At 35.1% G+C, this 12,204-nt stretch overlaps 1 protein-coding gene across 1 annotated transcript; it reads left to right on the forward strand.

The window, feature by feature from the left end:
* Nucleotides 1–1,119: 1,119 nt before the first annotated feature.
* On the forward strand, nucleotides 1,120–2,159 carry meig1 (meiosis/spermiogenesis associated 1). The gene is made up of 2 exons (XM_062444081.1): nucleotides 1,120–1,266; nucleotides 2,031–2,159. The coding sequence occupies exons 1-2, from the start codon at nucleotides 1,120–1,122 to the stop codon at nucleotides 2,157–2,159; spliced, it is 276 nt and encodes a 91-aa protein (XP_062300065.1).
* Nucleotides 2,160–12,204: the final 10,045 nt, after the last annotated feature.

The raw sequence follows: 12,204 nt of genomic DNA on the forward strand, positions 1-12,204 counted from the left end.
ATAAAAAGTTAACGGTACCCTGGCAACCAAAGAGAAGCAGTATAACCGTTTTCTAACTGCCGTCGAAGAAAGTTATTTTTACTTTTCTTCTATCCTTTTCTTTATTTATGCATGATTTTTGCATTTGGCATTTTATTTTATTTATTTTCATTTTGTTGTTTACTGTTGCACTACCTCGAGCATTCCTTGTTATTGTTGATGAAACATTTAACTTAAAGTTTTGGAGAGAAAAAAAAAAGTCTACGGTAACCTAGCAACCAAAGAGAAGCTATATGACCGTTTTCTAACTGCCGTCTGGAAAAAAGCCGTTTCAAGCCATTTATTAAGGAAAGATAAAGTAAGTAAACTGTTTTTAAACATGTACATGAATTATTAATAATGTGTTAAACATGTGAGCATATGTTAATGTGAGCAAATTACTTTATTAAAAGGTAAACAACCGGTTATTTTTCGTCTGATACGCACTAAACCCCATTAAAACAATGCTATTTTTTTAAAGCGTCGCTACTAACAGATGAATATGTCCACATTTTATTAACTCATTTCACATTTAGTACAATATTAGCGTTATATTTTAACATTCGGCATACATTAAGACTTGTAAAATGTCGCACTCACACTTTTCCTCTGCCAATAACTTAACATTAATTTATATAACACTGAAATTCAATCAGAGCAACACTTTTATTACATTTATTATAAACGGTTATGTGGGACAACTAGCCTTCAGTGCATGTATCTCTTTTTCTATTCAGTTGTTTTAAAGCTAACTAGTATAATGCAAACTGTGTAAGTTATATTGTCACATTACACATGTGAACATACAGGATACTCATTGTTTTAACCTTTCTGATGAGAAAGCAAAAAGGTAAAAAAAACTGGTACTGTTCCCTATAGTCGCTATGTGTTCCTACCCTTGTTAAACTACTTAAATTAAGTCATGGAAATGGTATTATGGAAATGTTTTGAAAATTCATTGGTAAAAATATGTGGGAACCCTGACAGCAGTAACAAGGCATTTTCCTGTCATGTCTTGTTAGTCATTATGGGGACAAGTCTGTTGAACAGCAATTTGTAATAACTGTGCATTTCTTATGATATCTTTTCAGCATCACCACTATGGCCTGTGTCACTGGTAAAAACTCCAAGCCGAAGTCCATGAGCAAAGCCAAAGAATGGACGGTCGAAGTGGAAAACCTGTTCAGATTTCAACAGGCAGGCTACAGAGATGAACTGGAGTACATACAAGTCAAACAGGGAGCTTTGGTAAATACTCTGATTTTAATGTGTAGTTGTGTCATTGACTTAAAAATAGGATCACTGTTTAAACACCTAATCGGGCTCACATACACTCTAAACTTCAAGATTAGAGAAAAAGTCCAAAAACTGAAAACACATTTGTGTGTCTGAACTTTGTTTTTTCTTCTTTCCTCTCCCATTAATCATCTCACCACCCCTCACATTTATCTGCTGACCCTTTGGAGGGGCCCCACCCCTAGGTTGGGAACCACTGGACTAAACTAGCTAACTGTATATAAAGTAGTGTAAACTAGCTCCACCTCCAGCAGCTACAACAGTAACATGCTGCTCTAACACTGATGCTTCACTATTAATAATCTAATGATGTCATATATAATAATATATCAGTCAGAGGGACCAAACCACTACTTTTACTGTAATACTGCATACTACATCGCTCATAATACTGCAGTACTTTTACTGTAATACTGCATACTACATCACTCATAATACTGCAGTACTTTTACTGTAATACTGCATACTACATCACTCATAATACTGCAGTACTTTTACTGTAATACTGCATACTACATCACTCATAATACTGCAGTACTTTTACTGTAATACTGCATACTACATCGCTCATAATACTGCAATCTTTTTTAAAAATAACAAATAAAGAGCTCCAAGTAGATGCACCACATAAAGGATTCAGGAGTTCAAGTAAGTAAGATATATATTCAGTTATAAATATATTTTATATTTAACATCTGTTTTTGTTTCTGTGTCAGATTGAGAGATGGCCAGACACCGGCTATGTGAAGAAGCTCCAGCGTCGAGACGACACGTTTTTCTACTACAGCAGGAAGAGAGAATGTCAGGACTTTGAAGTCCACAAAGTCAAAGTGTATGCATACTGAAGTGTTTCTGGACTCTCCCATCCTCTGAGGATCGAGCCCCCCGTCCCATTTATTGTTGTGATGTAACAAGATGGACTCTCTGTTTTGCTTTGTAAAGACCTGATGTGTTATTGTGTGTCTTTTGTATTTGTGATTTTTTGTGATACTTTTTTAAACATGATTATTTCCCTGCATGGTTTTGGTAAAGGACTAGTTCATCTTAAAATAATTCAAACTGACTCGCTTTGTTTTTGTCTATACTTTACTGAAGATTGTCACACCAAAAACTGCACTTCAAATGTCTCTAAAACATTGAAAAACAACATTACAACACAAAAAAGCACAGAATGTGAATAAAAATGTGAGAATATGAATTAAATGTTAAACTTTTGGATCCTTAGTAGAAAAAGAAAAAGAAAGACTACAAACAGAGATAACAGTAATGAACCAAACCATATATCTCTAATGTGTTATAATCTGGTTGAACTCTTAAAGAATCATCCTGAGGTTAAATTATGTGTAGTGTTCCTGCAGCACTGAACTAAGTTTTTTTTAGATCAATGTCATGAGTTAAGTCATTTAATTTTTAATGACATCATTGCAACGTTTCTCTATATTAAGCCTCACGGTTTAAAGAGAGATTTTTTATGCTCACTCACTGTAACATTCATGACGTTCTTTAATGTGTGACTGAAGTTTTCTTTTTGCTGAGATTAATCGCTGGGCCTGTCACACTCTCCTCATGTGATGCTAACATGAGGGGGAAGATTATGGTACGTATATGGACCCCACCGACTCAGATCTGAGGGGTTTTTTTCCCCCACTGAGATCAAGGACATATAACTTTATTTAGCAGCTTGAGGAATGAGAGATTTATGCTTATTATCTTGTAATTAAACAGAAGCTGACCCAGAGGTGCTGCATAGAAAAATGCAAGAGCTGATGTGACTTCAACCCTGCAGCACCACAGACAGCCCTGGTGAGTAACACCCTTACTTTTCTCTTAAAACATATGTCGGGTCACTTTTTTAATTATTTTCCAGCCAGAGACTTTCATGCCAAACTCTATTCACAATTTGGACGATTTAATGTATTTTTGTAAGTTTATGAAGCTGCTTCACTTCACACAGTGGGAAAAAAAGGGGGATTAGGATTGTCTGAAATTGTTTTGTGACTCCCATGTTTGATATGGGATTACATACGTATGAAGCACCAAAAATTGCTTATTCGTATAAATTAGTATGTTTAAATGACTTGGCTTGCCTCTTCTGGAGTCGTGAAATTGTGTTATAAGAAGCTGGTGTTAACTTACTCTAAAAGTTTATAGTTTTATAACAGTAACTTTGTGATCAAGTATTGGTACTTAAGTACAATTTTGATGTACTTTTACTTTACTTGAGGATTTCTATGTGATGCTACTTTATACTTTCTACTCCACTACATTTATTTGACAACTTTAGTTACTTTTCAGATGAAGATTTAACACAATGGATAATATAACAAGCTTTTAAAAATACAACACATTGTTAAATATTCATTTTGACGTCTTACATAAAGCAGTGTGTGTAGTTGGGGGTCACATTTCTCAGATATCTATGTGTTGTTATCCAGCAGCTACAACAGTAACATGCTGGCATTATGTTGGCATTATCCCCAAAAAAATCCAGTATTATTTTATTGATAATTATATTTCAGTAAAGTATCTGAATTCTGCCAAGTAGTGAGTGAGTGTCTAGTAATGTGCACTGCTACATTAAGTGCAAGCTGAGTTATATTTGTGTCTGACTGTACACTGCAGCTCTCTATCTTTAAAGAGTTTGAGTCATTTATAAAGTGGGAAACACGCTGCTTTGACCGATTGACTCCCACTCTGACATTGCTTAAATACTGTCTGGAGTTTGGCAAACTGCTGGTCGGCTCAACAGTAATATTGCGAACTACGACGCTGAAGTTGGCTTCAGATTGGGAGTTAAGGGGAAAGTAAAGGGAAAGTAATTATGATCTCTAGTGGCTGATTTGTTTCGTTTTTACTTATTACACTTGTGGAAAAAGTGTTAGACTTCCTACCAAAAGCCTCAACACTGTTTAAGCAACCTCATAAACCAGATCCAAATGAACCTAGACTATTAAACAATCTCTGGAGTCTCTGTGGAGTCACAATAAAAGTTTAACAAATCAGACAGTGGGCTTGTTCACTGAATATCATTATTTATGTTTCCCTTAACTTTCTCCTTAACCTCGAATCTGAAGCTACTTTATCGAACTATACATTTACAAACAACAAAGCTAGTCAACAAAACATATAACGATTACGAATAAGTAAATAAAATACATAAATGGTAAATAATACAACTTAGATCATGCAATAAAGTCATATTTAAATGAAAGGTTAGTACATTATTGATTTAGTAAAATTGTACACAATCCAGCTGTTCTTTTTGCAGATGTTTAACCCTTTTTCACAAGTGTAAGTGGTGAAAAAATGGAAAAACTTAACTTTTCCCTTAACCCCAAATCAGAAGCACTTTTTTTTAATGCTTTATTGATCAAATAAACAAACAAGGTTAAGGTCAAAGTAAACGTTATTATCCCAGATTGGGAAATGCGGGTGGTCACGGTGCAGAAAGACACAAAGCAAACATAAAAACACATAAATACAAATAAATACAACTGTTCATCCCCCTAGCATGCACACACACACACAAACACACACACACTCACATACTCACAAGTCGACCCAGGTCACTTAAGGAGACATTGCATGGCCTTACATTCATTTCCTGGAGACTTAACCTAACCCTAACCTTAAACAATGACCCAAAAATCAGTGTTTTACTAACTGTGGACAAGGCTTTTGACCCCAGTTTGACATGAGGTCCTGAATTAACTGGTCCTTAGTCGGAAATTTGTCCTCAAAAGTAGCTTATGACAGGCCACACACACACACACACACACACACACACACACACACACACACACACACACACACACACACACACACACACACACACACACACACACACACACACAGCACCTTCGCTCTAGCACACACATTAATGTAGAGACACATTAATACTTAACACCCTACAAGGATTATTATTGCACATTGCCCTGGTGGCATGTGTTGTGCTGTCCTCTCGTTTAACAGTCTAATTACTGAAGGAACAAAACACTTAACCTAAACCTGCTCGTTCTTATCCTTCCTTTGCCTCCTGATAGCTTAGTCAGAGCCTGTTGTGTAGCGTGTGTAAGGTCACTGAGGATGCATTCAGACTCACCCAGAATGAGACCTTTACACAACTGAGCAGCTGACATCTGGTCACACCCAATACACTCTACGTGCCATCTTGATCATGTGCTGCAACTTATCTGGGTCTTGGCTGCGCATACCAAACACACAAATCAGACAAATCTGAAAAACAAATAAAAGAAAAAAAAGAAATACATCAAATAAATCAACATATATAAATAAATAGAGTAAATAGAGTGGCATGGTGGTGCAGTGGTTATACTGCTGCCTCACTGTAAGAGGTTAGAGGGTTCTGGGTTTGAATCTACCAGCCAACTAGGGCCTTTGTGTGTGTGGCATTTAATGCTTTATTGGACAGACAAACAGACAAAAGGAAAACAAAAAAAGCCAAAAAATAAAACCATTAAAAATAAGAATATAATTTAAAATATATACATTATAAATAATAAAACAAAATAATAAAAAAATTCAAGAAGAAAATCAATTGCTCTTACCAGCATTTTATACATGTTTTTTTTATTTTATATTTTTAAATTTTGTAATATTTACTTTGAAAAAAAGTAAATGGAAACACTGAAGTTTTTTAAATGAAATTAACTCACACTAATTGGTTTAACTTGTTTTAGTTTTTTTTACAAGTATAATAGATAGTACAGTATATTAAAAAGTGCTGATAATCAAAAATAATAAAACAGGGGCAATTAAAAACAAACAAACAACAACAACAAAAAACAAACACTATGTATATATATATATATACATAATAAACTATATTATATATTTGTGTTTCCATTTACTTTTTTTCTTATCCTACAAAACAGAAAGAATACAACACAAATAATAATAATAATATTACAGTATATATATTTATTTATTTTTTAGTGAAATGAATTAACACAATACTCTTTTTCACTAGTGTAGAGAATCAGACTCATAAAATCAGTATTTATGTTTCCCCTTAACTTCCCCCTCAACTTCCCCCTTAACTCTCCCCTCTAACGTGAAACCAACTTCATCGCGTCCCTGAACTCGCCTTTAACAGCTTGAACTGGAGCTACCAGGCAGTATTATTCCCTTTAACTCATGAGTGACCCTTTTACGTGCTTTTTCTGAAGTTATGTTTCCAGCTGAGTCAACACGGACGATATAAGGCAAGTTTGGGCTGTTTTATTAGACAGTTTAAACTTACATATATATACATTTAATCTATTTAATGTGGTTGTCTGAATGGTTTAGCTTAGCATCGTTAGCCACCTGCCTCACTGTTTGGCCTGGTAAACACTAAAGCTTTAGTCGGTCATTTTATATTTACCTTATTCTTCACTTTAACTGTAACATATGGTTAGTGTGGTTGTGTTTTAACCCCTAACCCTGCAGCATAGATACACACACACACACAGCTGTTAGAGTTAAAAGGTGTTTTTGTTTGCTTAGCATCGCTTAGCAAGGTAATGGAGCTAATACTGGTCATAAGATGTGAACTGGAGATGTCATAAAACCTCTGCAGACTTTAACCCTACTAATACATGCATACTGGATATCTACATGTCAGCAGAAACTTGCAGTATACAGGACGAGGTCACAGATGTTTCAGATCTGTCTTTAAACCAACAGTCAGGAGCCCAAAATGTACATTAAAACCTGTTTTTCTAGCTGTAATCATCCTACCTGTGTATACTGACCAGTACAAGATCCCTTCATAATGTTTAGTGTACGTGATGAATCCACAGTCCTCTTTATGTGCACAAATGTTTTTAAAAGTTGATCTGAAGCAACTTCAGAGTCAAATCAAGCAGATATATTTCAATATTAGTCTTTTTCATTGTTTAAGTCTCTCCTTTTGTTACTAAACACTGTCTGAGTAAACAGAAAGAGGGAATTTGATGCTTAAAAGACTGTAAAATGTGGCAGATATCCACTTTATATGACTAATTCAGACTGTGACACTCACACTGTGGATTTTGGCACAAAGCGTATTTTGAAGAAGATCTTTTAATGGTCAGTATGAACAGGAGGAATGATTACAGAGAGGGAAAACCTCTTTCACTGATTTAGTTACAGAAATGTTATCTGCTGCTGTCATTCAGGTAATTTTATCCCTACCAAAACATGCTGAGTTTGTTTTTAACTGGATATCTAAATGTCAGCAGAAAGTTGCAGTACAGGACGAGGTCACAGATGTTTCAAGTCTGTCTTTAAACCAACAGTCAGGAGCCCAAAATGTACATTAAAACCTGTTTTTCTAGCTGTAATCATCCTACCTGTGTATACTGACCATTACAAGATCCCTTCATAATGTTTACAGTGGAAGTGATGAATCCACAGTCCTCTTTATGTGTAAAAATGTATTTAAAAGTTGATCTGAAGCTATTATGAAGCTTCTAAGTCAAATCAAGCAGATATCAAGCATATTTCAATATTATTAGTCCATTTCCTTGGTTAAGTCTCTCCTTTTGTTACTAAACACTGTCTGAGGAAACAGAAAGAGGTAATTTGATGCTAAAAAGACTGTAAAATGTGGCAGATATCCACTTAACATGACTAACTCAGACTGCTGAGTAAATGCATTTTTGTGGTGACGCTGTGGATTTTGAAGGAGAGTTTTTAACGGTCAGTATGAACAGGAGGAATGATTACAGAGAGGGGAAACCTCTTTCACTGATTTAGTTTAAGACACGTGAAAAATTATGATTATATCCTTTTAAAACTTTTATGCTTGATACAGACTGTCACTGCACACAGGTGAGGGAAACGTGTGTGTTGATTTAAAAAAATGACTAAATAACACATCAAATGCACCGTAAACCAGGTTTTGAAATCTAAATGCAGTCTCTATAAATGACCAGTGGTTGGAGAAGTATTCAGATCCTTTACTTCAGTAATACAACCATTGTGTTCCAGTTTTCCTGTATGATATGAATTTATAATATGCTGCCATACTGCTGCATAGCTGAATGAAATGCTGTAACTCTCCAATGGTGATAAAATATATATAATCACTGTATGGAGCGCTACAACCAGGGGAAGCTGTGTGGAGTATAATAACTGTGTAACCTTCTTACTAACACTTATAACTTTATAACCATACAGTCTATGTTTATAACACAATAATTAAACTAAAATGTTGTTTATTGAGCTGTAAATTAAATGATATGTCTGCTGTGTGATGATGAAACACATCAGTGCTGAATTTCATGGGTTGAAAACGTCTCAATCTTTGTCTGCTTATTATAATACTGTTATTATTATTATTATTATTATTATTATTATTATTATTATTATTATTATTATTATATTATGTCACTAAACTTCTGCCCCCTTCGTCATCTCCTCAGCCTAATATGATATTACATTTGATATTTTAGGGTTTTTTGGAGTGTTGATCAGAACTTGTAATGTAATTTTTTCCTCAAATGATCATTATTATAATATATAGATGATTATTTTCTCTATCAATTCATCTTTTAGGTTATTTTCTTGATGAATTAAGTACATATTTGGTCAATTACTGTCTCTCAAAGCCCAACATGTGACGTGAAATGTAGGTTTTGTCCTAAAAATACCCCAAAAATATTCAGTTTACTGTCACAGACGACCAAAGAAACTAAATAATATTCAGTTTATATTCAGTTTACTGTCACATACAACCCAAAAAACCCCCCCAAATACTCACAAATGAAGAAGCTTGAACAAGATACTTTTTAGTTTTACTTTTAAATGAAAAAAATGACTCTATTATTAAAATATTATGGCAACTAATCGACTTACTGTTGCAGCTTTAGCTCCTATAATAACACCACCATTATAAATCTGACCAGCTGTAAAGTGAGTGAATTAAAAAGCTTGGGTTATTGTTTTTATTCACTTCTTTTTAAAGGTGTTTTTTTTCGGAGGTATCGTCGACTCGCACGTGAAACCCAACATTAGTAATCTGTGCTGGGTTAAGTCGCGGGTTCTGTTTAAGGAGCCTTAGTGGATCACAAGGCTGAGCAGGAATGTAGCTTTAGGCCAGTTTAATGCTCCGTTTATAATGAAGCTCTTGTTTTCCACGGTGTGTTTTTCTGCTGAGAAAGCTCTGCAAGGGTGTTTTCTTTTTTTCTTTTTTATATTTCCTCTCCTGCTCTGCTGCCTTCTGACCCAGAAAAGGAAGAGGCAACCACAGCTGCCGTATGCGTGAAAAAAAGGCGTGCTGTGAAACTAATGTGAGGTGAAGTCGTCTCTACAGTTAAAGTGTAAAAAAGAGATTAAGTGTAGTTAAACATGAGCTGATGTCTACAGATGTGCAAGTTCTGATATATCACTGAGCTTTAATCAAGCAAAGGAAGTTGAGAATATCTCCAGGAAGTTTGAGATTATTAAAAAAACACAAATTACATGCAATCAAATTCTGTAACACTTGGTATAAAAGGGTTTTTTTCTTATTCACACAAAAATCTATTGTAGTTTAGCTTTGAAAGTTTGAGATTTCTGCTTGTAAATTAGACAAAACTTACATTAAACTGCATAAAAAGAGACAATAATCAAGACCGACTCCCCAGTAAAAGACTTGGATATCCCTGCATTAGTTTGGGTTTTCAGCTGCAATACTACAGTATATTACTCAATGTGATTCTGCTGTAAAAAACCAGACAAACACATTTCATCATGATTTGTTCCTCTTTTCTGTTTTAGCTGAAGTACGTCAGACTTCAAGTGTTTCTTCACATAGTCTGAAACCAAAACTAACAAGCTGAGAAAAAGTGTTGCAGTGGCAGAACAGCAACTATTTATTATTATTATTCATTTGTAGAAAAATACCATCAATCATAATTATTCAGAGCCAAAAGTGTTCAGACGTCTAAAACTCAAATATATTCAGTTTATAATCATATTAGAAGAAAAGCAGTCTTCACAAATAAAGACTTACATTTACGCCTGTCTGGATAACTACATTATTAACTATTAACTAATAATTACATCCTGTTTTACACCTGCTGATTAAAGTGAAGAGGTTAGCCTAGCCTAGCCTAGCCAAGGCTCACTTAATTTAAGGTGGACTGACCTTTAAGGTGGACCAACTATTCTCTTAGTAGTGACAATCTCAGCTGCTGCTAAACTGAGAGCGGAGAAAAGTTCGGCTGCTGAGTTTCTGCTAAGTACATTTGTTTGTTTTTTTGAAGTCAACAGTCAGTGACAAATAAGGGTTGGCATGATGAGCGAACTGATGCTGTGTGTGTAGGCTGCAGGTATCGTATTAGTAATAAAGGTAAAATTAGCATTCAAGGAACCTCTCAAATCGGTATTTTGGGTATTTGAACCAATATTATCATGCTAACTGCAATCATGGCATAAAAATGAGTCTTAAAATGACAAATAATATCGTTTATCGCCGTTATTTCTGGGAGAATATATCGTCTGACGAGAGTAGTTTTAGTGTCAGACCTCCTTGGTGTGACTTTTGAGTTCTTGAAGCTTTTCTGGCCTTTTTTAAAAGAGCTCAGTTTAGTTGGGAGTTTAGGTTGAGATTGATTTAAAGAAGAAGGAGAAACAGAAGTTGTTTGTTCTGATTTTCAGCTTCCTCTTTTCTCAATCAGCCGTCGTCATTGTTTGAGTTCATCTCTGAAAGGACAGAGAGTCGGCCGCGGTCGTCATCGCACCTGAAAATAGAGGAAGTGAAGAGTTTCTGACAGATATAGATCGTAGTTGTGGCTGAAAAAGGGGAGGAGGAGGAGGAGGAGGAGGAAGAGGTTTATGTTCGAAATATATGCCGTTAATTATTCATAATACTGTATGTAGAGATAGAGAGAGAGAGAGAGAGGAGAGAGAGAGGAGAGAGAGAGAGAGAGGAGAGAGAGAGAGAGAGAGAGAGAGAGAGAGAGAGAGAGAGAGAGAGAGAGAGAGAGAGAGAGAGAGAGAGAGAGAGAGAGAGAGAGAGAGAGAGAGAGAGAGAGAGAGAGAGAGAGAGAGAGAGAGAGAGAGAGAGAGAGAGAGGCTCTACGATATGAAATAAAACCTTTTTAGACCCATTTTTAAATAGTACAATAATGTTTTCAGTTCATTATGAAAGTGTTTGTCTGGTTATTGATGGAAAACACTGAACTGAACTGAACCAGGTCACCCAATATACCACCTTTAATATACCACCTTTAATATACCACCTTTAATATACCACCTTTAATATACCTGCCTAACTGTGAGTCTGTGTGTGGGAAACGGTGAAGTGTTTTTAATCGTTTGTCACCACAGAGAGAAAAAAAAACCCATCAACCGCTGTGAGATCAGAGTCTTTTTATACAGATGAAAGTCAAACTAAAACTCAACCTTCTCTTTCTTTTTATATATTTAGCTTCCTGTTTGCTTCCTGCGCTCCACACTAAATATTAACTACTAGAGACCGGACAGATATATCAGTTAACGGACGATATATGACAGATATATAGGGGAATATGTTGACCGATATGTGCAGAATTTGATGTAAATAAACTTTCTCTCTTATTCTTTTATCTTATTTGATTTTATTGTAGATTTTCATTATAAATCCTAATTATTTGTATCATTCTTACTTTCTCTTGCATGCATTTCTTTGTAAATGTGACCCTTTTTAAATGTAATATATGCGTTTTTCTTTATATTTTGAATCTTTAGTGACATTAAACATTTAAAAGCAGTGATAATAATGTAACTCTGAGTTTTTGATGGTTTTACAATGGAGGCAGGATGTTACAGAAACTCCTGGTGTTGATGTTCGGGGGGGTTTTTTGTGGGCTTTTCCGTCCCATACTTCCTGTTATACATCAATAACTTTCTCTGTCTCTCTTTCTTTTGTCTCACAGGTAC

The sequence above is a fragment of the Scomber scombrus genome, chromosome 22, assembly GCF_963691925.1.
Source record: "Scomber scombrus chromosome 22, fScoSco1.1, whole genome shotgun sequence".
Taxonomy (NCBI): Eukaryota; Metazoa; Chordata; class Actinopteri; order Scombriformes; family Scombridae; genus Scomber; species Scomber scombrus.

Coding starts and splice junctions, on each gene's coding strand:
- meig1 (XM_062444081.1), top strand. CDS start 1,120: ATGGCCTGTGTCACTGGTAAAAACTCCAAGCCGAAGTCCATGAGCAAA. Junction 1,267..2,030: donor AAGTCAAACAGGGAGCTTTG/GTAAATACTCTG, acceptor TTTCTGTGTCAG/ATTGAGAGATGGCCAGACAC.